This window comes from Eriocheir sinensis, chromosome 22 (genome assembly GCF_024679095.1).
Source record: "Eriocheir sinensis breed Jianghai 21 chromosome 22, ASM2467909v1, whole genome shotgun sequence".
Lineage (NCBI taxonomy): Eukaryota > Metazoa > Arthropoda > Malacostraca > Decapoda > Varunidae > Eriocheir > Eriocheir sinensis.
The window spans coordinates 20,123,810-20,151,164 of record NC_066530.1 but is presented as its reverse complement, the minus strand read 5'-3'; the positions used below and the strand labels follow the sequence as shown (position 1 = coordinate 20,151,164).

Sequence of the window (27,355 nt, the reverse complement as noted above, 5' to 3'; positions counted from 1 at the left end):
CATTTCAGTGAAAGTGCCTCCCCTCTTTCCCACGGTGTCTGCGTATGTCCGACTGTCTGTCTGTCTGTCTGGTGGGTCAGGTGCACCCCCCCCCCCCCGGCCCCCTCAAACAGTGGTATTGTTTATTTTTGTTAACATATTTATTTGTTTATTAATTATTATCATCATTATTTTTCTTTAAAGTGTTTGCCGGTACCGCGAAAAGTACCACAGGAAATTTGAACGCGGTACCGGTACTCCGGTACTTTCAGCAATCCTCTGCAGTACTGCGGTACTGCGATACCGGTTTTGTAGTGCGGTAGTATACCGCAGTACCGCAAAAAGTACCGCAAGTGTCCAGCACACACACACACACACACACACACACACATCCCACCTCTGTACAAGCATGCATAAGGAGAGAGAGAGAGAGAGAGAGAGAGAGAGAGAGAGAGAGAGAGAGAGAGGGGGGGGGGTAAGAACTCTAATTCCACCTCAGAACATCAAAACAGAGGAAGAAAAAAAGAAAAGAAATAAAAAAATGAAAGGCATATACTTGGCCGCCTCTGAACACATCCAAAAGAGAAAAAAAAAGAGAATTTGCAAAAGGAAAAGAGAAAACAAACTCCCCAGTCCTTCAGTCTTTTTCCGCAGCAGAGGCGCTTTCTTGATACTTTTTATCTGTGGCAGTATGGGCAAGGCAACTTTTGAGCACCTCACTTACGTTAGTTTGAAAGCCTCGTTCATTACCGCCCGCCAAAGTTGCATCGCTCGCCTGCCCTACTTAGCCACCTTCCCTCGCTAACAGCCTTCACCGCCGCCTCCTTCACTACGTACCAGACTCCCTAAATTGTTATGCAGCTCAAAGCGACTAAAAGAGGTTGACATTATTCTCTGATTCGTAAACACAGTACACGTTAAAGAGATACTGAGAGAAGGAAGGTAACGAAGAAAGTTGCATCGCTCGCCTGCCCTACTTAGCTTCCCTCGTTAACAACCTTCGCCGCCGCCTCCTTCACTACGTGTACCAGACTCCCTAAACTGTTGTGCAGCTCAAAGCGACTCACCCAGAAGAGGTTGACATTATTCTCTCTCGTAAGTACAGTACACGTTGAAGAGATACTGAGAGAAGGAAGGTAATGAAGAGAGGGGAGAGAAGCAGGAAAGGAAGGGAGATGACGAGAGAGAAGGATATGTAACGGAGAGATAGGATGAAAGACGACAACAAAGGATAGGGGATGAGAAGGAGAGGAAATGAGGGAAGATGAGGTACGTAATTAAGATAGGATAAAGAATGAAAGGACAGGATTAGATATCAAATAAATTGAGAGACAGGAGAGGAGAGGAAACGAGATAAGGAGAGAAGACAGATGAGCGGAAGGGAAAGGAGAAAACGAGAGAAAAGAGAGGAAAGGAAGGGAGCAAACGAAGAAGAGAGGAAAGGAGATAACGATGAAAAAAGAGGAGAGAAAAGGAGAGAAGATAACGAGAATTAATCACATTCACACACATACATACAAACAACTCCCATATATTCAAGAGTCTGCCCTTGAACACTGTGATTTTCTATGGGTGTTCCGCGTGCTAGAAGGGCGTGTATGGAGCATCTCAAGGTTGCGGGGCGGGGAGGGAGTGCGTGCGTGCCTTTGAGAGCGGGGTGGCGGGCAGCGAGCGGTGTGTGTATATGCAGTGTGTCCAGCGTCCACTGAGGAATGCGAGGAATGCGGGCGGGTGGACTTTAAACCTGAGTACGCGAGGGTCCGTGGGAACGCTTTTGAATGACGCGGCGCCGGCTATTAATAGATTTGAGGCTTATATTCGCGTGCTCTCAAGAGGACCTGTCCTGCCTTTGATGCTCCTTCACGTATCAGCGATATTAGCCATGGAAAGGAAGGAACGTGCTGAGTAAGGCAAGGAAAGGAAAACAATAAAAAAGAGGCGAAAAAGAGAAAGAAATATAGAAAGAGAGAGAGAGAGAGAGAGAGAGAGAGAGAGAGAGAGAGAGAGAGAGACAGGTGTGAGAGAGATTAGGACATACGAAGATATTAGCAAGGCACAGGGAGTCTTCTTGCTGCTAATACAGGCTAATGAGCATATACCATGGTCTGTCTTCTTAAACGTATCGGTATCTCAGTTCGCCTGTTTGAAAAGCCTATCGTTGAAGTTGCCGGGATTTTCGTGGACTGTTTTGCGATGATGGTCCATGACGTAGCCTATTAGCGATATTAGCAAGGCATGGTGAGTCTTCTTGCTGCTAATACAGGCTAAAGAGCATATACCAAGGTCTGTCTTCTTAAACGTATCGGTATCTCAGTTCGCCTGTTTGAAAAGCCTATCGATGAAGTTGCTGGGATTTTCGTGGACTGTTTTGTGATGATGGTTTTGTTATTTTGGCGTTCCTCCTCCTCCTCCTTTTCCTCCTCATCTTTCGATTTCTCATTCATCACTCTTTCTTTTTCTCTCCTCCTCCTCCTTCTCCTCCTCCTCCTATCCTCCTCCTCCTCCTCCTCCTATCCTCCTCCTCCTCCTTTTCCTCCTCATCTTTCTATTTCTCATTCATCACTTTCTTTTTCTCTCCTCCTCCTTCTCCTCCTCCTCCTCCTCTTCCCCTTCCTCCGTCCACCTTCTCATCTATCTTTCCACTTCTTTTTCATATTGTCTTTCTTCTCTCCTCCCCTTCCTCCTCCTCCTCCTCCTCCTCCTCTTCTCCCTCCCCCTCCCCCTCCTCCTCCTCCTCTTCCTCCTCCTCTTTTTCCCTTCAACAAATCATCCTTTCTCGACTGGTTGGGCGTGTACGTGTGACAATTTTTCTTCCTCCACACACACACACACACACATACACACCCACACACACACCCACGCACACACACACACACGTCTCGTTCCTCACTACACAATCGTATCGCCTTTCGCCACCCGTGTAGACGAAATACTCTCTCTCTCTCTCTCTCTCTCTCTCTCTCTCTCTCTCTCTCTCTCTCATATTTTTCTTCCCTTCAGTAACTCCTACATTCCCTTTTTTCTTTATTTTCATTATTTAACTTTTATTTACTTAATTGTTTGTTTTTTCATTGCTATTATTCTCTCTCTCTCTCTCTCTCTCTCTCTCTCTCTCTCTCTCTCTCTCTCTCTCACCTTGATGAATGTCTTGGGCAAGGCGGGAGGCTTTGATCTCTTGGCCACGGGGATGATGATGTGGAAGCCGAGGGCAGCGTTGTGACCGACCCTTACTGGCACCCCGTATTGCTTGCCCACCGCCGCCACGCTCTCTGAAGGGGAGACACATTTAAGACATGGTAATGAAGACTGGAAGAGAGATAGGGAGCCGGGAAGTTAGATAAAGAGAAAGGGAGACACGGTTAAGGAATGGAAATGAAGACTGGGAGAGACAGAGACTGGGATGAAGAGAAATAGGGTTGAAATGAAGCTACAATAAGGAAAGTGATGGATTTTCAGCCCGTATTGCTTGTCCACCGCTGCCACGCTCTCTGGTGAAGGGGAGACACGGTTAAGGGTTGTGAGGGAGAGTAGAAGAGAAAGGGAGACTGGGAGGTTATAGAGAGAGTAAGAGGGAGAAGTGGGGGGGGGGAGTTATTATGATGATAGAATTAGAAAGTGATGGATTTTCAGCCCGTATTCCTTGCCCACCGCCGCCACGTTCTCTGTTGAAGGCACGAAACGGTTAAGATAGTGTAAGAGAGAGGGAGGCTGGGAAGTTAGATAGAGAAAGACAGAGGGGATTAACATGAAGCTAGAACACGATAGGGGTTAATTGGCAGCCCGTATTGCTTGCCCACCGCTGCCACTGCACGAAATGGTTAGGAGGAAGAGTGTAAGAGAGAGGTAGGATGGGAAGTTAGATAGAGAGGGACAGAGGGGATTAACATGAGGCTAGAATACGATAGGTGTGGATTGGTGGCCAGTACTGCTTGCCCCACCGCGGCCACGCTCTCTGGTGAAGGGAAGACACGATAAGAGGGTTGCAAGGGAGAACAGAAGAGAGAGAGATGCTGGGAGGTTAAGGAATGTGAGATATTAGAATAAGTAAAGGAATAACTGGAAAAAGAGAGGTAAGGAGAGGAGGAGAAGGAAGGCATTAGGAAGGTAGAAAAAAAGAGGTTATTGATATGAATAGAAACACGACAGATTGGAAACTGGAATAGCCGAAGATGGAGAACAGAAGAAAGAGGGAAGCTGACAGGGTAAGGAATGTGATGTGTTAGAATAAGAAAAGGAATGGCTGGGAAAAGAGAGGTAAGGAGAGGAGGAGAAGGAAGGCATTAGGAAGATAGAGAGAAAGAGGTAATTGATATGAATAGAAAAACGACAGATTTGAAACTGGAATAGCCTAGGTCGGAAAGCTTATAATATAGGAAGAAAAAAAAACAAAAAAAACAAACAAACAGACACTGGATATGGGACCTCTGCACCATGAACTGAAGAATCACCACCCATAAAAAAAAACCGCTTAATCTTCTCAGTGGCCTTGGGAAACTGTAACAAAGGGAGCCCTGTACGTCTAACACTATGGACCCTCACCTGTTATGTCGTCAATGATCTCTGAGTAAATCTTCCTGGCCACGTCGAGGAGACCGTTGACGCCGTTCCTTATAGCATAGCATCGCAGGGTCCTCATGGCAGCCGCGCCCTTCACTAGGCGGGCGTCTTCGTGTAGGACTCCGCGTAGCACCTCAAGTAGTTCCTGCAGACCCTCGTGTCCAACAGTCTACGGGGAGAGGGTGCAACGTTCCACTTACCTACTTCATATCATAACTATATATATATTTTTTTACAGTAGAGGAAACAATTCAAGGGCAGAAAAAAAAAGGAAACAATAATGAAAAAAAAGCCCGCTTCTCACTGCTCCTACAAAAGAGTCAAGAGGAGTGGCCGAAAGATAGGTCGATTTCGGGAGGAGCAAACACAAGGATTCAATAAGTTTTAACGAGACGGGGGTTAACAGCGGTACCTACACTGCGTTTGCCACTCCTTGCTACTATAGAGACGTGCTATAGAGGAGGAAAAAAAGAGACTTGGTGTTGTACAAAGATGAGTAGGGGAGAGTAAAAAGGAGGATAAGAGGAGGTGGAAACGAGGATAGCTTTAACAGGTGAAAGAGACAAGGCAGTGATAGTATTAGTATGCTTTAGGCTACGATTTAAGGGCCGGAGAATTTGTCTGCATGGAGGTGAATATATATAGTAAGCTAGACAGATAGATAGAGAGAGAGAGAGATGTGAATAATAGTGAAAAAAAGTGCGAGAGAAAGATATTCCTGAACCATTCTAGCACACACTCACGCACCTCTCTTATGGACGCCAGGAAAGGGTCAGCCACCGCCACCAGGGCCATGCCGAGCGGTTCCAGCAGCTCCAGGGTATTTTTAAGGCCGATCACGTAGTTGAGACGCTGCTCGCTCCGCTGCTCCGTGTCCTGAGAGGGTAAAGGAAGGGATTGCTGTGACGGCCTGAGAGTGTGTGGAAAATGGAGAAGGGGGGAAGGGAAAGGAAGGGAAGGGAAGGGAAGGAGTGTGTGAATGTGTGAGAGTAAGAGAATGAATGAATGAATGAGAGTGAGTGAGAGAAGGAGAAAGGGAAGAGAAGGGAGTGGAAGAAAAGGAAAGGAAAGGAAAGGGAGGGAGGGAAAGTGAAGTGAAGGAGAGAGTGAAAGTCTAAATGAATAACTGATTGACTGACTGAGTGGATGAAGGAAAGGATAAAAGACTGACTGACTGACTGACTGGCTGACTGAGTGGCTGAAGGAAAGGATAAAAAGATAACTGACTAACTGACTGACAGACTGACTGGGTGTAAGGCTAGTTGAGTGACTGACTGCCTGACTGACTTACTGACTAACTGATTGACTGACTGACCGGCTGACTTACCTCTTTAGGCATCTGCACACACATGGATAGGAGCCAGTCGATATCGGGAAAGCGACCGAGGATGGACTGCGATAAAAAGAAAAAGAAGTGAATGGGACAGTAACTTAAGCATGCCACAGTATACTACCATGGCTCTATTAAAAGCTACAACCAATAACATAAACAAGGAACCAAAGTGAGTTAGTTGTTACATATATATAACTAGTGAAAGAGAGGGAGTCATTTGTGCTGTATACTGTCAACACTTGCCTGGAGGGTGTGGAAGAGGTCTGGGTTCTGGGCGAGGTACTCCAGGCTGTCCAGGCGAGCGTTGATGGTGACTGGGTTAGAGAAAGGCTGAGGAAGGAGAAAGACATTAGACTATGTTACAAAGGGAAAGGTGAAGTGAAGCAAACTGTATCATATTTAAGAGGAAACAAAGGTAAGTGTGTTAATTGTTACATATACGAGAGAGAGAGAGAGAGAGAGAGAGAGAGAGAGAGAGAGAGAGAGAGAGAGAGAGAGAGAGAGAGAGAGAGAGAGAGAGAGAGAGAGAGAGAGAGAGAGAGAGAGAGAGAGAGAGAGAGAGAGAGAGAGAGAGAGAGAGAGAGAGAGAGAGAGAGAGAGAGAGAGAGAGAGAGAGAAAGAAAGATAGAAAGGACAAAAGAAAAAAGAAAGATAGAAAACATAACTAAAATAAATGAATAAAGAAAGAAAGAAAGAAGAGGAAAGAAAAAAATATAGAAAAAAACAAGGAAAAAAGAAAGATTGGATAGGAAGAAGTGTGAAAAGAGCGAGAAACAAAGGAAAAGGGGAAGGAATAAGAGAAAAGACATTAAAAGAGAGAGAGAGAAGGAGAGACAAAGAGAAAAGGAAGGAGTAACGACTGAGTGCCAAGCCAAACCTGCAGCAACGTGGCCCTCAGCTTCCTAGTGCCTGCCGGCGTGCGTGTGTGCCTCAGGGCCCCGAAGAGAGAGTCCTGCCACTCCCCTTGAAGGCTTCGAACCACTTCCAGGGCGCGCCAGGACCAGAAGTCTGTACAAACACACGCGCGTCAGACCCTCAGACACAGGAGGGACAGGCTCAAGGGACAATGTGACGGAGATGAACACCGAGGCCACGCGCAGCTGTACCTTACCTAAGTTCATGGTGTCTTCAGATGAGGTCAGTTCCACGTGTAAGCTGTGCGGGGCATAGGTCACGTGTTGCACAAGCTCCACGTACTTCATCAACGCCGCGACCGATGCCAGACAGTAATACCTATAGGGAATGGACAGAAGGAGTGAGTGAGTGAATGAGAGTAAGTGAAGGATTGAGTGAGAGGGAGAGTCAATCAGCTGGTCAGTTAGTTCCTTCTATCCCATATTTTCGTCTCTCCATCCTCCTCCTCCTCCTCCTGTCTTTTACGATCATATTATTAAGCATTTCGACGCCCAAGCACACACATTTCGACAAGGCTTTCGTAAGAGTTTTGGGCATTTCCAGGGGTAGTTTTATGACCCTGGTGGTAGTGTGACCCTTCTTCTGTACCAATAACCAAAGAAAACACCCATGAAAACCCTACTGATCTCTCCTTGGGTGGAAGCTTCTGACAATACCGACCTTACTACCGTATCACATAGTATAGCCTACCTTATATATGTCTCCTATTTCATTCTCTCTCACCTGTTAGCCACCTGTCTCTCCATTAACCTAAGAAAGCACCCATGAAAACCCGACTGATCTCTCCTTGGGTGGAAGCTTCTGGCAATACTGACCTTACTACCGTTTCACATAGTATAGCCTACCTTGTATATGTCTTCTATTACATTCTCTCACCTGTTAGCCACCTGTCTCTCCACGTAGGCGCAATGAGGGGCCGCGAGGTGCTTGATGGTGGCCAGTCCGCGGGCGTCGTTGAAGTATCGGCGCTGGATGGCGGTTACCGAGACGTCAGCTAGGCTCTCTTGCACCATTCTCAAGAGACCTCGTCCTCCTCGTCCTCCTCTTCCTCCGCCTCCTGCTGCCCCCTCGCACTCAGCTCTCGCCGCTGTTGTTGCGACCACCACCTGTATGTGTATTTTTTATTTATCTATTTATTTATTTTTACAGCACAGAGAGCAACTCAACTCAAATACAGACGACGTATATAAAAAAAAAAACTGTCTGAATAATAACTTAACCCGGTAGCTGCAGGGATCATGTTTCGTAATGGTCCCTCTAAGCGAGAAAAATGAGAAAAAATCATCAATCACACAAACCTTTTCATAACATATATCGAAGCATTTGTGATGAGTTTATGCATCATTTATTTTTTGGGGTTTAAATCATGGCAAAAATGTGGCCCGTCGCTGCTACACGGTAAAGCCACAAATTTGGCCCGTCACTGCTACCGGGTTAACTAGATGTACTTTTGTTTTTCTATGTATGTAAAAGCACTGTCATAGGCTGTTATCCCTATTGACTGACTGATAGATAGCCACACACCTCGAGGGGATTGAGGAGGCCCAGCTTGGTGAGGGTGTGGGTGTAGGTGTGCGTGTCCGAAAACTGCGCCAGGGTGATCTGTGGGCGCCGAAGATCCACGGCCGCCAGACCCACCTCGCCCTGAGCCTGTCCACGCCCCTCCACCACGGCTAGAAGATGAGAGAGAGAGAGAAGTTAGGTAAAGGTAGATTTAGAGGCATACGCTATGGTCACGCATTGAAAGATAGATAAATAGATAGATAGATAGATGAATAGATAGATAGAAAGAGAGAGAACGAAATAAAAAGCTTCAATAAGGAGGGAGAGATGTAAAAATATCGTATTATAAATGAGAACAAAGGAAAAAGTAGAAAGAGAGAGAGAGAGAGAGAGAGAGAGAGAGAGAGAGAGAGTATAATAAAAATGAGGGAGGAGGCATAAAAACTACTACTACTACTACTACTGCTACTACTACAGCACTACTACTACTGCAACTACTACTACTATCACCACCACTGATAATATTAATATCAATAACACTAAAACCATTACTAATAACACCAACACCAACCACAGTAATAATAGCGTACAAGAGGAGCAGGAATTAATTATAGAGAGGGCCTAAAAATTAACTGTTCGGGCAATAACGAGTGAGTGAAGGCTACTGTTATTGCACGCAAGCTTGCCACTAATTATTACCGGGTATAAATCGAGCCACTGAGCGAGAGAGAGAGAGAGAGAGAGAGAGAGAGAGAGAGAGAGAGAGAGAGAGAGAGTTATGGTTGAGCGATATAATTGGAACTAATTTAAGGAAACCGCACACACACACACACACACACACAAACATACACGTACACTTCTCTCTCTCTCTCTCTCTCTCTCTATTTATCTATCTATCTGTATATCTATGTAAGTAAGTATGTAAGTATAAGTATGTATTAGTAAGTAAGTTTATGTAATTATGTATTTATGTATGTATGTATGTATGTATGTATCCACCTACCAATCTATCTATCTATTTATTTATCTATCTATTTATCTATCCTTACCTACAATAGTTGAGGGTGGCAGTTGCTGAGTTGCTGACATCGGCGTCATGGTAATGCTGCATGCTGAGCCGGGCGTTCTGCTGCTTCTTGTCGAGCTCGGAGTCCTTCTGCTGCTGCTGCGTGCTGACCCCGGCGTCCTGGAGCTGAGGGTGCTGACGTTGCTGAGTGCAGTGCTTGGTGTCCGCGGAAGAAGCCCTGCTGGTGGAGTGCTGAGCTGTCTAGCGTCCTTACTAGTGCTGAGGTTGCTGAGGTCAGTTCTAGGAGTGCGTGGACCAACTGGCGGGGTGCTAAGTTGCCTGGAATCCTCACTAGTCCTGAGTTTGGTGCTGAATGACATGATGGGGGTGCTGACAGGGGTGCTGGGGCCGATGACAGGGGTACTAGGGGTGCTGAGAGTGGTGGCAGAGCAGACTGGAGTACCGCAAGGGGAGGTTTGACTATACTGGAACTTGGTGTCATAGTTCCCCCTGTAGATCCCTCCCCTGCCTCCCCTACCCCTGTAAGACGAGGAGGTGGAAGAGGAGGGAGGGGATGGTGAGGGGAAGATGGAGGAGGAGAAACGGGCAAGGGGTGGAGGGAGTGTGGTGGAGAGAGGCGTGGAATACATGGAGCTGAGGGTGCTGACGTTGCTGAGTGCAGTGCTTGGTGTCCGCGGAAGAAGCCCTGCTGGTGGAGTGCTGAGCTGTCTAGAGTCCTTACTAGTGCTGAGGTCAGTGCTAGGAGTGCGTGGACCAACTGGCGGGGTGCTAAATTGCCTGGAATCCTCACTAGTGCTGAGTTTGGTGCTGAATGACATGATGGGGGTGCTGACAGGGGTGCTGGGGCCGATGACAGGGGTACTAGGGGTGCTATAGGAGAAAACTGGGGTGCTGAGAGTGCTGGAAGAGCAGACTGGAGTACCTCTGCCCCTTCCTCTGCCCACGCCCCTGCTAAGGCTAGGCACGTGGTGGCCGCCCATACCTGGAATTATGGCTCATTAGTTACCTGTGCGTGGGGGAGGAATGAGTTGATTTGTGTGTATATATATATGTGTGTGTATGTGTGTTTGTGTGTGTAATGATACGATATTAGGCTATCAGTACTGTCCTTATCAACAGAACACTACTACTACTACAACTACTAGGCCACTACTACTAATGCTTTATTTACTTATATTTCTCTATTTACTTATTCTTTCTCTACTCTCTTCAAGTTAAGTATCATATCATCAGTTTCTTTCTTTATCACATTTACTTATATATCCATTATTTTTTGTTCTATCACAAGGTGTCACATAATAATAACAGTAATAATAATAATAACAACAGTAATAATAATAATAATAATAATAATAATAATAATAATAATAATAATAATAATAATAATATCAATGATAATAATAATAACAATAATGATGATGATGATGATAATAATAATAATAATGATAATAACAATAATAATAATAATAATAATAATAATAATAATAATAATAATAATAATAATAATAATAATAATAATGATAATAATAATAATAATAATAATAATAATAATAATAATAATAATAATAATAATAATAATGATAATAATAATAATAATAATAATAATAATAATAATAATAATAATAATAATAATGATAATAATAATAACAATAATGATGATGATGATGATAATAATAATAATAATTATAATAATTATAATAATGATTATAATGATTATAATGATAACAATAATAATGATAATGATAATGATAATGATAATAATAATAATAATAATAATAATAATGATAATAATGATAATAATAATAATAATAATAATAATAATAATAATAATAATAATAATAATGATAATAATAATAACAATAATGATGATGATGATGATGATAAAATAATAATAATAATGATAATAACTATAATAATAATAATAATAATAATAATAATAATAATAATAGTAATAATAATGATAATAATAATAATAATAATAATAATAATAATAATAATAATAATAATAATAATAATAATAATAAAAATACCTGCGGCAGCGATGGCGGTGTAGCTTCCCTCCTCCCCCTCATAATGCTCGTATATATCTGGGGTAAAAAAAAAAATAATAATAATAATAATAATACAAGTGGTCTGTCATCAATTAGCTTTCCATCACACCTGTCACACAGACACACATCAGTCCCAGCACTGCCTTCCACGCCCTCAAATGTACAATGACCTCCCTGCAGGTCAGGGCATCTTGTCAGACTAACCCCTATCCTGGAGACAAATCAACACAACAACAACAACAGTCACTACCAATCTGCAATGACGGGGTATTAGAGACTGACGATTTTTCAGCAATTGTGTGAGCACTGTGAGCACAATGCGATGATGGTTCTTGGGTGTTGGGTCCACTACACTCTGTCCTCCCTGCCACACTCATTTCCAACGTCCAAATAAATGTTGAGTGTACTTTTCCTTTGCTTCTCTGCATGCTTATTGTCTGTGAAGGCTGCATGATTAGTGTCAGCACTTCTAAACACACCGACATAACATAAATAAATAAGAGGCCATACAAAACAAAGCTGCAAGATGGGCCAGACGTGATTACAGACACACCACTTCAGTCACTTTGCTTAAACAAGACATAAAACTAGACCCATTAGCAACACGAAGACAAATACACAGACAACAAATGCCATATAAAATCACAAACAATTTAGTAGACATAAACAAAGACATTTATTTACACCCGACAACTACACGATCCACTAGAGGCAGCCACCCTTCAATACCACACTTACGAGACGAGACTAACACAAGTATATTCAAATATTCATTCTTTCCCCGCAGCATACAAGAGTGGAATCATCTCCCATCTCATGTAGTTAATAGTCCCACTCCTGACACATTTAGGAATAGGATCATCAATCATTATCTCCCTAATCCTGGCCCTTCACCATGTCCCAGTATCTTTCCTCATCCTAACCCTTACCCTAATCCTGTCCTGGCCCCTTAAATCCCCCGCACAGCCCCCGCATATCATGCCACTCGAGAGTAGCCCTCAGCGGGTCCCCTAGAAATGAAATGTAAACAAACTTGTTTGTTTTGCTGAAATTGCTGTTCCAACGGCTCACAAACAGCTCCTGTCAAGTCAAGTCAAGTAACAGAAAGTAAGAGAAAAAAGAAGAAAGGAAAAGAAAGAGAAAAGGAGAAAGAAAAGAAAAAATGAAACCAGACCCAGAGTGAAGAACTATATCAGGGAGAACAGTTACAAAGGGGAAACTCTTCTAATCCTCTTTTTCATCTTATTTATCATATTTTCATTACGTTCCTTCTATCATTATTCCTTTCATCTCCTCTTTCTCCTCTCCAATAATCAGTTCTCGTCTTTATCATTATCTTCATTACATACCTTCTCATTATTCGTTTCCTTTTTCTGGGGGGGGGGGGGTATTTCGTTGTTCTTTCCCTCTTAATAATTCTGTCTCATCCAGTCCTATTTTTTCTTGTCTCAGTTCCTATCTTCATTACATACTTTCCCATTATTCGTTTCCTTCCCTCTTATTCTGTCTCATATCCATTTTTTTTCCTCGTCTTAATTCCTATCTTCATTACGCATCTTCTCTCTGTCTCCTTTCCTTTCTTCTTCTATCTCAACTCATAAAGAATTCGTGGAAGTAACATGTATGAAATAAATTGGAGACGGTTTGATATATAATAGCCTAATAAATTAACTCTCTCTCTCTCTCTCTCTCTCTCTCTCTCTCTCTCTCTCTCTCTCTCTCTCTCTCTCTCTCTCTCTCGCACATTAACATGCTCATATCCTAAGGAGAGAGAGAGAGAGAGAGAGAGAGAGAGAGAGAGAGAGAGAGAGAGAGAGAGAGAGACCCCTCGCTCCCTCCCCCCTCTCAACGTATGGCTATTAATCCCTCGTGGCTTAAAACATATAATTATCCATAACTAAGCAAAAAATACATATTTATCACATATATAACAGATATTAATGGCGTCGCCTCACCTGCAAACGACGCCAACCCCGCGGTCCCTCCTTTCTCTCCTTATATCTTGTTATAATAGCGTTACTAACCACTAATAGCGTAATAAATGTAATCTCTTTTGGTTTGTGATGAGTATGTGTGGTACTCACCGTATTTTGGGGTCTTGGCGAGGTTTCTGGGCACGAAATACATGGTGTCGGGGAAGGCCAGACTGTGTCCTCCCGCGACAGATCTTGGATGGCGGTTCTTTTTTTCTGCGGGAATTTCAAAATGATGAAGAAATATAGACAACCAATTATTGCCTATGTTTTTGTTGAATCTGAATTTATCTAACTTAAAACCATTGCATATATATACGCGTACGTCCTACCATCAATCAATCAAGTACACCTTGTTGTTTACCTGCAACAATAAACTATCAATCAATCACTATATATAGGCTACTACGTAACATTGTTTTATTGTATTTACTTATTTGTAGTTACCGGGCCCCGAGCTAATCTCTAAGGCTGGTTTTACAAAACACTTTCGCTTCCCACATCAGCTATTTCTCAAGGTCAAAGGGGGGATCAACCAGGTTCTAATAAGTTTTTTTTAGGCTCAGGGTACAGAAGAAGGGTCAAACTACCACCAGGGTCATAAAACTACCCCTGGAAATGCTCACAACTCCTACGAAAGCCTCTTCAATTATGTGTTCTAAGGGAGCGATCTGTCTTTTAATACAACCCTAAAAGTCCCGTCTCCTTTTCTACATTCATCCAGCCTTTCCTTCATTTGTTGGACACTGCTCGCCTCCACCATCTCTTCCCGCATTCTGTTCCATGTGTTAACTCTTCTATGTGGAAAACTATATACTTTTTCTTGTGTGTGTGTGTGTGTGTGTGTGTGTGTAGTGCGGTAGTACATGTGTGTAATCAGTCTCTCATACTTATCAAATAGTAGTTGCTCGTGCCGTCTCGCGATGTCATATTAGCCAACCAATAGCTCAGACTCACCTGTAGTTTTGGTTGGAGACATCACACAGTCTTTGGATAGGCGTGCCGTGCCCAGGTGAGACACATTCTGGACCTGGATCTGGATTAATAATGCGGAGGGCCTTTCAGGTGCATAACACGCATATATGTGTTGGCTGTTGGGGGGACGTGGGAGCCGAGTGTGTAGGGGAGGGAAGTGCAGCCAGGGCAGTATGTTTACCTGTAGTCTGCCCAAATGTGCTCCCCAAACACTCAGCACCGCAGTTTTCCAGTCAGCACCCCCGTTCTCCAGTCAGCACCCCAGTTTTCCCGTCAGCACCCTTGTTTTCCAGTCAGCACCCTTGTTTTCCAGTCAGCACCCCAGTTTTCTCGTCAGCACCCCAGTTTTCTCGTTAGCACCCTAGTTTTCCCGTCAGCACCCCAGTTTTCCAGTCAGCACCCCAGTTTTCCAGTCAGCACCCCAGTTTTCCAGTCAGCACCCCAGTTTTCCAGTCAGTACCAACGTTTTCCCGTCAGCACCCTAGTTTTTCAGTGAGCTCTCCATTTCCGTCACTAAGAGGGACACAAACACTTTTGATCGTATAGCAGTGTATATTTTGCCTCAGGTGGTTCTGTCTGTACATACAAAAAAATATGTCGTCAAAATATACATATAGTCTATTCCTGACCCCAAGGGAACCTGAATAATGTATGGCTATGGAAAAGTTGGTATTTATCTAGTATTGCACCCATCACAGTATAATTAGGCACTTTTTTCTGATATATCAGGTCATACTAATTCATTTCTTTTTAACCATTTCCTGCTGACATGGTGAAATGGGTTGGGGGGGATTGAGAGAGGACGAAATGGGAGGAGGGGGCAAATTTTATAACCTAGTAGTATCTGCATTGAGTCCTAGTTAGTAGATTAATTAACCCGGTAGCAGCGATGGGCCAAATTTGTGGCTTTACCGTGTAGCAGCGATGGGCCAAATTTGTGGCTTTACCGTGTAGCAGTGACGGGCCAAATTTTAGCCATGACATAAAACCCCCAAAATAGATGATGCATAAACTGATCACAAATGCATTGATATATATAATGAAATGGTTTCCGTGAGTGATTATTTTTTTCTCATTTTTCTCGCTTAGAAGGGCCTTTTTAAGATACATGTTCCCTGCAGCTACCGGGTTAAAAATGTATATTCCATACTTAACTTGACCTTCTGGCATGTAAAGTAATGCCAGAAGGTTAAGTATGGAATATAGAAATGCACATCAAAACTCACCAGAAATGAATAGTTTTTCCATCACTGTGAGACGGGTGAAGATTTAGATATACACCAAAGTAATATATGTAATACCCTGATATTTTACAATTGAATACAGAGTTACAGAAGAGTTAGAAATATGCTAAGAATTGTGAGAAGAGTAAAGACATAGATAAACACCAAAGTAATATACGTAATACCCAGATATTTTACAACTGAATACAGAGTGACAGGAGTTAAAAGTATGCTGAGAATGTAGACAGTAGCCTCATTATTGTATCACCAGAATATACATAACCACTCAGACACACGGCTACCTCACTGATAATAATATAGAAAGGTTTGCTAAGGAAGTATACATAATACATATCCTAAAATATACTTTCAAAATATACATATAGAACATTACTGACACACATGGAAACCTGAATATACAGTTAACTTAAGGAAAGCTTATATCAAAGAATGTTAATTATAGACCATATTCTTTGACATTTTGGGGACTCAAACACCCACATCCTCTTTATAGGGGCAACATGAGCCAAGCAAGATGGTGCCACTATAAACAACACTTGACCATCAGGCCCCAACAAGAAATCCTACTGGTGCTAAAAGCCGAACATGAAAAAATAAATAATAAAAATAAATAATAATAATAATGATGATAGACTTGCTTCACTCCCACAGTAGTGTAATCATCAATAGCATCAAATAGTATAGTAATGATGCTACAAATTATTCAGTCCCTGGCAGAACAGCAAAGGAAACAGGTCAAGGGCAAAAAAAGAAAATAATAATGAATAAAAAAAATGCATGAATGAAAATAAAACTGCAATAATGAAAAAAAATCCTGTACTTGTAATGAACTGAATTCCACTTTTCCAGACAACATCCACATGGCTTCTGCGCGTCACGAAACACACGAGAAATTAATCCAGACCCAGAAGGAGTTCCCGGCACCGAGGACCAAACCCACGACCAGCTAGATGAGAAGCCGCTCGTCCACCAGCCTGGCTAAAGAGGTACCCTAATAGCTGAGTGTGTTTTTCATTCTCTTCACTGGTATACTCTGTCACAGCACTGCAACACATACTGAGGTCAGCCACTGCAAGACATGTTACCCAGTGCAGTAAAACCTTAGTGAGTTGGCATGGTAGGGGTTATGCTGGGTTATGGAATACTTATGCCGAGTACACTGAGGATATCTGTCAGGCAGGTCACCACACACCGTCACATGTCAGTATGGAAAAGTTGAGGGAATAGAGACATTTCCTCAGTTTATAGACTCACATAACCTCCACAAGGAGTATTAAATAATAACAGAATTCATCCTTAATTTATGGCCTCACGGCACTATCACACACACAGTAAAACATAACAACGCTACACCTTATACACATCCAGGTGGCACACTGATTCATGTGTCAGTGTGTGGCTTTGTCAGATGGGTCCCCGAGTCAGTGGCCCAGCCTAGTGTGCCAGCTCGGGGGCCTGCAGTCAGGTGTCGGAGTGGTAGGACTTGTAGGTGTGTGAGCGGCGTTTGTAGCCCAATGTGCAGAACAGCAGCAGCGAGGCAATCATGCCGAACAACTGAAGGGACGGGAGAGCAGGGCAGGTTAGCGGCACAATGCTGAGTTGGTAATGTCAGTATACAAAAGATAACATGATAAAAAAACAGTACACAGGTAATTAGATGATGATGAGAGAAAAGAACAATGCAACAGAGATGATATGATGCTGAACAGATCAGAATGATGCTGAGCATTAGGAATTACAACATCATAAGGAAAATACATAGGAGATCAGAATGATGCTGAGCACATAAGAAGAATGCATAGGAGATTACAATGTAATGATGCGAAACAGATAAGAGCAATGGATAGGACAGATTTTAGGGGATAATACTATTTTTTATACCCTTCTGAATTCCACTCTCCCATATATCCACATGGCATCTGCATGTTATGAAGAACATGAGAAATTAATCCAGACACAGAAAGGATTTTTCAATACCTCAAGAGGACGTCCTACCTGGTGGTGTAGTTATTGGGAAATTGTATGTGCCATTCCCTTGTGGCTCACCAAGGAGAATATGAAAATTGATTGACTGATATATTTAGGACCCTAAAACATATCGGCTCTTCTCCCCTTGAAAAAATAGTTGTGGATATCCCCCTCCCCTATGCCCACTCATCTCCCTGTCCATGTCTCACCTGCACGAAGGCAAGGATCATGCCGATGAGTCCCACCACATGCAGGCGCTCAATGAACCACATCTTGACCTGCACGTAGCAGCCCACCTGGTACCAGTGGTCGGCATCCCCGGTTCGCCCACACTCTGCAGCAAAAGAACACATGAGTCAAGGGCTACAGGTGATACAAGGCTAGCACTTGCCTGTGCCAGAATGGGCCTGCCAGCGTTATAGATGGAACATAAAATAAAGAAAAGTATAGAGATTTTGGGCAGGTTATGCAGTTTTACACAATGGGTTTGTAATTTCCAAATACCCAAGACTATGAAAACTTCTTGCACAGTGTCTGGAGTTCATCTACAAGGTAATAGATATGAGGAAGCTATGCCAGAAACTTGATCATAAATTCATGGTATCTTAATATGGTACAGGCACCCTTCCCTACACAAGTGGGTTATATTCCCCAAAAGTCAGTGTGTGTGGTAGTGTGATCATGGGATTGAACCTCTGCTCACACACAGATCTTATAGCCAAGTGCAAAGGATTCTGTCTAAATTTTTATGAGGATAGATAAACAGTTGCTCGTCTAGTGATGGTTGGCTGTATAAATGCGCCACACACCTGGATCGGAGGTGAGCTTGGCGTAGCAGCAAGCATGAGGCACCCAGTCCTCTTGGGGCCAGGCGGCTATCTTGAACCAGTCGCTGGGGCCCTCCACGCCACAGCACTGAAACACACAGAGAGAAGAGTTACCCAGGAGCTTCATCTTTCAGCCCTTTCACTGTTAAATTCTGCTAGAACAATGCAACACACAGCGGGCTTTTTATTCTACACTTTTTTTGTGCCCTTGAGCTGCTCCCTTTCCTGTAAAAAGAGGAGTTACCCAGGAGCTTCATCTTTCAGCCTTTTCATTAGTAAACTCTGGCACAACACTGCACCACACACTTAGGTTAGCAAGACAAGTTACCCAGTGCAGTAAAGCCTTTATGACCTGGCATGATAGGGGCCCAAGCCTTGCTGAGGTATTGAATTCAAATGCCAAGTGTACCAAAGATCTCTGTCTGCATTGTCACTCTGTTAGTTTGGTTGTCTATCAATTACCACTTCTGTGCTGATAGACAATAATGTATTTTGTGCTCTAGATACTTTTTTGAAATCCTAACAATTCAGATTCTATGGCAGTTTGTGCTTCACTAAACTAGAAGGAATAAATCTGCCATTAATCAAAAGAAAAAGAAAAATGACCTAACCTGAAACTGTGACTGCAAATGGTTCCAGGTGATGGCCACGGCGTTCTCAGATGTCTCGTTGAAGGACCTGCGTATGCCAGCCTGCAGCTCCTTGATGAGGGTGGCAGACACCTCCCCGCGGAAGGCGAAGGCCAGCGTGCCCGCCACCAGCTGCAGCGTGAACACCAGCACCACCAACACAAAATACTGCAGAGAGAAAGGTAGGTATAAGTGAGAGAGGTATAAGTGAGTACCAAGGGCTTCAAGTTCAGATAATATGTATGTTCAATCACTGCAAAAAAAAAAAGGTTCGGAGTCACGTAAGAATACATTCTAAACTGCATATAATGTTGAGTAAATTTAGCTTCTGAGTCAAGACCTATAGTAACTGTTTGGGGTTTTGTTAGGTTAAGTTTAGGGTATCTTCAAACACATGATAGCTGCTAGCACCATATGGTACAAATCAACAAAGAATGATCTCACTTTGTTGTATAGGAAGTCTCATTAGTAAGCTATCATGTGTGTGGCTGCTACAATTCAATGTAGAAAAATGTAAAGTCATTCAGCTTGGGAGGGGAAATCCAGCATGCCAATACGACATGGGAAACACTCCACTATCTACCACAGAGGCAGAGAGAGACCTGGGAGTATATGTTACCAGACTACCAGGGAACACCAAATCTGTGCCAGTCTATGCGGATGGGTTAAGTAGACAGAGATACAGAGGCCATGTGATAGTTTTACCCGACTTCTGCACCTTGAACGGAAAAACCACCCATGAAAATCCAATTACTCTTCTCTGTGACCTTGGGAAACGGGCATAATGGGTGACCGAAACATTCAAGAATATGGACCTTACCGTGATGAGCATGCAGCGACTCTGAAACCAGGAGCCACAGCAGCCACAGAAGGCCAGCAGGAAGGTGATGATTCCAGCTGCCAGGCACAGGGAGTCCGCCGAGATGGCCGAGTACTGATGGAGGAGCGACGCATAGCCACCATAGGCCAGACGCAGCCATATCCCGGCACCCAGCATGGAGCAGCCCACGATCTGAAGAGTGAGTATGAATGAGCCAAGAATATCATAGCAATACAATTTGATATATTTATTGTCGAAATGTTACATACAAATTTTATCAACGTTACTTATAGGCCTGTTGTAAGGTAAATAATAAAGTTGGGGGCATATGCTACCACTGCACATGGCCTCAGCACTCATCTTCATCACATTGGGATGATGATAATAATAATAATAAAAAAAAAAATAATAATAATAATAATAATAGTAATAATAATAACAATAACTTAAACACTTAATTAATAGAGGTTACCCAGGATTATATTTATTTATTTATTCTCTATTTTATTTAAAAGGCTGTGAAGGGCAAGAGGTGGTGATGGGCAAGGAGTCACCACCACTATCATCACCACCACCACCATCACCACCACACCCATAAAGATGACACCAAGAGGGAGGAGGTAAGTAACTATTATTATTATTATTATTATTATTATTATTATTATTATTATTATTATTATTATTACTATTATTATTTTCTTCTTCTTCTTCTTCTTCTCCTTTTTTTCCTTCTTTTTCTTTTTCTTTTTCTTCTTCATCTTCTTGTTCTTGATGATCTTGTTCTTCTTAATTCTTTTCATTATTATTATTATTATTATTATTATTATTATTATTATTATTATTATTATTATTATTATTATTATTATTATTAGTTTTGTTGTTATTGTTGTGTGTGTGTGTGTGTGTGTGTGTGTGAGAGAGAGAGAGAGAGAGAGAGAGAGAGAGAGAGCATTATTTAGTCATGCAAGTTGCCTCTCATCAACAAAGGGGAGGTACAGTTTAGCTTTTTTCCTTCTCCTCCTCCTCCTCCTCTCCATTTTCCTTCTCTCCTCATTATCTTTTCTCTCCTCCTCTTCTTTCTCTTCCTTCTTTATTTTCTTTCCTTCCTTCCTTCCTTTTTTTCTTTATTTTTCTCTGCATATTTTCTCTTATATTATTTCCTTCCCTTCCGTTTTTGGTCTTCCTTTCTAATTATCTTTTATTCTCTCTCTCTCTCTCTCTCTCTCTCTCTCTCTCTCTCTCTCTCTCTCTCTCTCTCTCTCTCTCGTGTATATAAGCCCTACCGCTACCCCGCGCACCTCTTTTGTTTATTTACGAGTGAGCCATCTGACGCCTTCCCTTGCTTCTCTTTAATAAACTTGTCAGATGCCGTGAAACTTACCTTGCGCGCGCTCTCTCTCTCTCTCTCTCTCTCTCTCTCTCTCTCTCTCTCTCTCTCTCTCTCTCTCTCAGACCTTGACAACCTTACTGGATTAAAAACGAGTATTATAAAGTAACTTGATCATTGAGAGAGAGAGAGAGAGAGAGAGAGAGAGAGAGAGAGAGAGAGAGAGAGAGAGAGAGAGAGAGAGAGAGAGAGAATTATACCAGTTAAGAGACATTGAATCATGTAAAAAACAGAATAGGAAAAGAAGAGAGAGAGAGAGAGAGAGAGAGAGAGAGAGAGAGAGAGAGAGAGAGAGAGAGAGAGAGAGAGAGAGAGAGAGAGAGAGAGAGGAAATTACTAACATTATGAAAGGAGGAAAAACCTGAACGGTCACAAAGCTAAGTGCGCAAATGTGTGTGTGTGTGTGTGGGGACAGAGGAGGGAGGGAAGAGAGGAGAGATAAGAGAGGAGAGAGAGGATCAAGAGGTGAGGTAAGGTTACGTGGGGGTCATTCAATCACTCACTCAGCTCTTTCTCTCGCCATTGCCAAAGGTCGCTATAAGGAGACTAGCCACTGGAGTTCCCGTGAGGCGTGTTTTTCCCGCTGAGATGAAGTCAAGCGCAGGGTTAGGTTAGGTTAGATTAGGTTAGTTAAGTTTAGTTTAGATTAGATTAGATTAGTTTAGTTTAGGTTAAGTTAGGTTAGGTCAAGCGCTCGTAGGTTAGTTAGCCAGTTAGTCAGTTAGCTCTATAGTCGTAAAATTTATCACGTGCTTTCTCTCTCTGCAACTTTGTAGCCAAATGCCGCTAAGAGGACTCGTTGCTCTCTCCTATATCACCATAACATCCCTCTCTGAAACTATATAGCCAAATTCCGTTAATAAGACTCGTTGCTCTCTCCTATAACACCCTAACATCTCTCTCTGAAACTATATAGCCAAATGCCGCTAAGAAGACTCGTTGCTCTCTCCTATAACACCCTAACATCTCTCTCTGAAACTATATAGCCAAATGCAGCTAAAAAGACTCGTTGCTCTCTCCTATAACATCCTCTCTCTCTGAAACTATATAGCCAAATGCCGCTAAGAAGACTCATCGCTCTCTCCTATAACACCCTTACATCTCTCTCTGAAACTATATAGCCAAATGCCGCTAAGAAGACTCATTGCTCTCTCCTATAACACCCTTACATCTCTCTCTGAAACTATATAGCCAAATGCAGCTAAAAAGACTCGTTACTCTCTCCTATAACATCCTCTCTCTCTGAAACTATATAGCCAAATGCCGCTAAGAAGACTCGTTGCTCTCTCCTACAACATCCTAACCTTTGCCTTGGTGTCTGAAATACTTAAGACTATAGGAATGCCACTGTGTACTCACCCACATAAAGGTGTTGAGGATGCAGAGTGTGTGGCGGACGCAGGTGTAGCCCGTCCGGCCCCCCATCTGTAAACACGCAGTCGCATTAGTTACATAGTTGACACACAGAGACATACAAATATATTGGGAGAGAGACATGGAGGCTTAGACATAGACATATGAAGGGGGAGAGAGATACAGATACATATATAGGAAGAAAAAGAAATCTATGAGGAAAACAAGATGAAGAAAAGGAGGAGGAGAGGAAAATAATGAAGAAAAACACACACACCTTTTAGTAGATTGATAAATCGATAGAGGAAAGGAAAAAAAAACCAGAAGGACATTAAAATAGATAGACAGCAATAGACATAAACACGGACATAATTATATACGTAGATAGATCGATAGTAAGAAAAAAATAGGAAAAGAGGAAGAAAGGAAAATAAATAGGACGAGGAAGAGAAATGAATTACAAAGCCTTTTCTAACCTTCTCTTTCCCATCCCTTACCTAACCATCCCTTCTGTTCCCTTCCCTTCCCTTCGCATCCCTTCCCTTCTCTTCTGTTCCCTTCCCTTCCCTTCCCTTCCCTAACCATCCCTTCTCTTCCCTTTCTTAACCTCTTTCCCTTCCCTTACCTAACCATCCCTTCCCTTCCCTTCCCTTCCCTTCGCATCCCTTCTCTTCTCTTCTGTTCCCTTCCCTTCCCTTCCCTTCCCTAACCATCCCTTCTCTTCCCTTTCTTAACCTTTTTCCCTTCCCTTACCTAACCATCCCTTCCCTTCCCTTCCCTTCCCTTCTCTTCTGTTCCCATCCCTTCCCTTCCCTTCCCTTCCCTTACCTAACTATCCCTTCCCTTCCCATCCCTTTCTTAACCTTCTCTTTCCTTTCCCTTACCTAACCATCCCTTCCCTTCCCTTCCCTTGTCCGCCTCTCAGTGCCACTTAATAATTGGCACTTTCGTTCTCGTTGACCTTGCAAGTGTCACTCTCTGTCCTGTCCTTTCCTACCCTGCCCTGCCCCCTACCCTACCCTGTCCTACCTATTCCCTTATCCTACCTTGCTCTATTCTCCTCCTTCCCTTGTTCTATCCTGTCTTGTCCTGTTTTAACCTGCCGTACCCCTCATATTCTGTCGTACCCTAACCTCTGCCCAGACTTCTTGCTCATCCTACCCATAATGCATTTCTCTCTCTCTCTCTCTCTCTCTCTCTCTCTCTCTCTCTCTCTCTCTCTCTCTCTCTCTCTCTCTCTCTCTCTCTCTCTCTCTCTCTCTCTCTCTCTCTCTCTGTGGTTTTACGTAATTGAAGAAGTGAAAGGAGAGAAGGATACGTGAGAGAGAGAGAGAAACTCTCTCCTCTCTCTATCTCTCTCTCTCTCTCTCTGTCTCTCTCTCTCTCTCTCTCTCTCTCTCTCTCTCTCTCTCTCTCTCTCTCTCTCTCTCTCTCTCTCTCTCTCTCTCTCTCAAGAGAGAGAGAGAGAGAGAGAGAGAGAGAGAGAGAGAGAGAGAAGAGAGTTTGACCTGTGAGGAAGTGGATAATGAGAGAGAGAGAGAGAGAGAGAGAGAGAGAGAGAGAGGAAACACTACATTATGCTGTTAGAGTAATAGAACCACTACCATCACTACCCCTACTACCCCTACTACTACTACTACTGCTATTTTTTTTTTAATATTACGGGCCTCCATCCAGTAGAGTTGCGTTGTGAGCGGTATCTTTTCTCATATCCTTTCACAAAGCAATTCATTGGCCCAACCCCGCCAATGACTGTGTCCGACAACCATCTTTATTTAGTATTACAAACCTTACTAAACATATTTTTCTTAAGCTAACTACTACTACTACTACTACTACCACTACTACTACTACTACTATTAATACTACTAATACTAATACCACCAACACCGCTACCACCACCGCGACTACTACTACTACTACTACTACTACTACTACTACTACTACTACTATTACAACTACTACCACTGCTTGCCTAACATTGCCTTGTATATAACTGGTGTATCAAGTAACTGAGGAGGCTCGTGCTGTAACCCAACCACCCCGCCCCCTCACACACACACACACACACACACACACACGCGTACACATACATACATGCTTAAGGACTCATATGGTGAAACTAGACTCATCCTGTATACACACACACACACACACACACACACACACACACACACACACTGATTATCATTGTAAGAAATAATACGAAAAGAAGAGAAAGAAATAAGAAAATAACAGTATAAACGCATAGAGAGAGAGAGAGAGAGAGAGAGAGAGAGAGGTTGAAGGTTAAGTAAATATATAAAACAACAAACATGATGACCATGATACTGTTTATTTATTTATTTATTTATTTATTGAGAGAGAGAGAGAGAGAGAGACTAACGTTATTCCTACAAGTGTGCAGCTATTAATGATATAATCTCTCTCTCTCTCTCTCTCTCTCTCTCTCTACTAATATTATACCTTTTCCTACTACTACTACTACTACTACTACTACTACTACTACTACTACTACTACCACCACCACCACCACTACTACTACCACCACTACTACTACTACTACTACTACTACTACTACTACTACTACTACCACCACTACTACTACTACTCCTACTGTCACTTCCCTCATTAGTTGTAGTTGTTTGTACATGTGGTTTCGTAGTTTTGGGAGGAAAGGAGGAAGAGGACGGAGAGAAGGGGGGAGGGAAGGAGGGAAAGGGAGGAGGAGGAGGAGGAGGAGGAGGATAATGTGAATAACAGTTTTAAGGGTTAAGGCTTATTCCTCCTCCTCCTCCTCCTCCTTCTCTCCTTCGTTTTCACTTTTTCATTTCCTTCTCTTCTCTTTTTTACTTTTTCTCCTCCTCAACCTCTTCCTCCTCCTCTTCTCGTCTTTGCTTCCTTTTTTTTTCAGAGAGAGAGAGAGAGAGAGAGAGAGAGAGAGAGCAGTATTAAGTAAGATATGTATTTTTATTCATCTTCCTTTCACACACACACACACACACACACACACACACACACATATATGCACAACTTCATTCAGGATCACACACACACACACACACAGAGAGAGAGAGAGAGAGAGAGAGAGAGAGAGAGAGACAGGATGCCTGATATACGAAACATTAAAGTGCATGAAGACAAGTCATGCAAACAGCCTCAAGTGTGTGTGTGTGTGTGTGTGTGTGTGTGTGTGTGTGAATGTGCTTGACTTCTAATAATTTGTTTGTCGATTGTCCTTAATACCGGGAATCGAACCGAGACCCGCGGAATTGTATCTAGGCACGGTAACCACGGACCACGGAGGCGTACTAGTGGTGGTGATAGTGACAGTATAGTGATTGTGATGGTGGTGATGGTGATGGTGTCCGTGGTGTTGGTTTTGGTGGTGTTGCTGGTGGTGGTGAGTGATGGTGATGATAGTAATAATTGTGCTAGTGGTGGTGATATAATAAGAATGGTGACGGTATTGATAGTGATGGTGGTAATAGTGATTGTAGTAATATTGACAGCTATAATAACGGTGATGGTGGTGTTGTCAGTGGTGGTGGTGGTGGTGGTGACATCGCGCGTGGAGGTGTCGGCAGTAGAGGTGTCAGGCTACAGAGGGCGTGGGCGCGGTGATAACAATGCCCGGGGCGTCGCGGCGGGCACCGGCGGGACGTGACCGGCAGGCGAAGACGAGTGGACGACCCGACGCTCCGCCTCACCTGCCGGTCACACCTGGACTCATTAACAAGCCAGGCATACGCGGCACGCCAGGGGGGGAGAGGCGACCGTGGGCAGGGAACGGTCTTGTTTACGTCACCGTTGCTAAATAAATTCTTAAACGGTAGATTGTTACTTAAGATTATAAAAAAATGTTAGCGGGCTTTTTTTTTTCTTCGCGGGCTTTTTTTCTAGCGGGCTTTTTTTCTAGCGGGCTTTTTTTCTAGCGGACTTTTTTCTAGCGGGCTTTTTTCTAGCGGGGTCTTTTTCTAGCGGACTTTTTTTTTCTAGCGGGCTTTTTTTCTAGCGGGCTTTTTTTCTAGCGGACTTTTTTCTAGCGGGCTTTTTTCTAGCGGGGTCTTTTTCTAGCGGACTTTTTTTTTCTAGCGGGCTTTTTTTCTAGCGGGCTCTTTTTCTAGCGGGCTTTTTTTTCTAGCGGGCTTTTTTTCTAGCGGGCTTTTTTTCTAGCGGGCTTTATTTCTAGCGGGCTTTTTTTTCTCTGCACTCTTTTTGTTGCTCCTTGCTGTACTAAATTCAGGTTTGACAAATTGACTAGACTTGGAAGGTGGTCAGTGAATGCGTCTTACGTCACTGTTGCCAAATGATTTCATAAACGGTGCATTGTTACATTAAAGACAAAAATATTCGTCATTACTTGCATGCTTGACAAATTTCCAGTAGACAAAGGTGGGCATTGAACCGTTGCCGAGTTTGGTGTTTTAAACGGTAGATGATTTCGAAAAAGTCATAAGATGCAGGTTTTGACAAATAGGCAAGTCATGTAATCAGTTATCCCGCTCGCTTCACCCCATAGTTAATGGCCTCTTCTTCAGTGATAGCTTGACAAGGCTTCTGCTGCACCATGAACGCGAAGAAACACTCATTAGAACCCGAGTCATCCCCTTTGTGGCCTTGGGAATTAGGAATTAGGTGTTGTAAGAGCCGATAGCGTGTGAGAATATAATACGGGCTGTGGTGTTCCCCGTATCCATCCCTGTTCTCAAGCGACTCGGCGCCCAAGAAACACATATCATTCCACTCTGTCAAGTTTCCTCTTCCCAAACCCTCTCTCAGTTTTCCTTTTAATCTCCCTGATCTCTGTCTCA

At 43.0% G+C, this 27,355-nt stretch overlaps 2 protein-coding genes and 1 long non-coding RNA gene across 3 annotated transcripts in view; 1 reads left to right on the top strand and 2 right to left on the bottom strand.

Moving 5' to 3' along the window:
• The window catches only part of LOC127002248 (mutS protein homolog 4-like), a 135,131-nt gene extending 121,583 nt beyond the window's left edge, over nt 1–13,548 (bottom strand). The window contains exons 1-12 of the mRNA XM_050868055.1: nt 13,450–13,548; nt 11,345–11,401; nt 9,337–10,296; nt 8,309–8,457; nt 7,661–7,890; nt 6,981–7,102; nt 6,747–6,877; nt 6,113–6,199; nt 5,864–5,929; nt 5,284–5,412; nt 4,519–4,705; nt 3,115–3,248 (exon numbers count right to left, since the gene is read on the bottom strand). Of these exons, the coding sequence (XP_050724012.1) occupies nt 3,115–3,248; nt 4,519–4,705; nt 5,284–5,412; nt 5,864–5,929; nt 6,113–6,199; nt 6,747–6,877; nt 6,981–7,102; nt 7,661–7,890; nt 8,309–8,457; nt 9,337–10,296; nt 11,345–11,401; nt 13,450–13,492 (2,295 nt within the window). The 5' untranslated portion in view covers nt 13,493–13,548. The remainder of the gene's footprint in view (nt 1–3,114; nt 3,249–4,518; nt 4,706–5,283; nt 5,413–5,863; nt 5,930–6,112; nt 6,200–6,746; nt 6,878–6,980; nt 7,103–7,660; nt 7,891–8,308; nt 8,458–9,336; nt 10,297–11,344; nt 11,402–13,449) is intronic.
• Nucleotides 13,549–14,844: 1,296 nt separating this feature from the next.
• Nucleotides 14,845–27,355, bottom strand: part of LOC127002245 (tetraspanin-9-like) — an 18,936-nt gene continuing 6,425 nt past the window's right edge. Inside the window, exons 2-7 of the mRNA XM_050868052.1 lie at nt 22,548–22,613; nt 19,802–19,993; nt 18,964–19,149; nt 18,335–18,440; nt 17,735–17,859; nt 14,845–17,111 (exon numbers count right to left, since the gene is read on the bottom strand). Of these exons, the coding sequence (XP_050724009.1) occupies nt 17,019–17,111; nt 17,735–17,859; nt 18,335–18,440; nt 18,964–19,149; nt 19,802–19,993; nt 22,548–22,613 (768 nt within the window). The 3' untranslated portion in view covers nt 14,845–17,018. The remainder of the gene's footprint in view (nt 17,112–17,734; nt 17,860–18,334; nt 18,441–18,963; nt 19,150–19,801; nt 19,994–22,547; nt 22,614–27,355) is intronic.
• Nucleotides 16,407–19,795, top strand: LOC127002247 (uncharacterized). Its single transcript, XR_007755909.1, has 3 exons — nt 16,407–16,543; nt 18,992–19,163; nt 19,570–19,795. It is a non-coding gene; the product is annotated as an uncharacterized LOC127002247 (long non-coding RNA).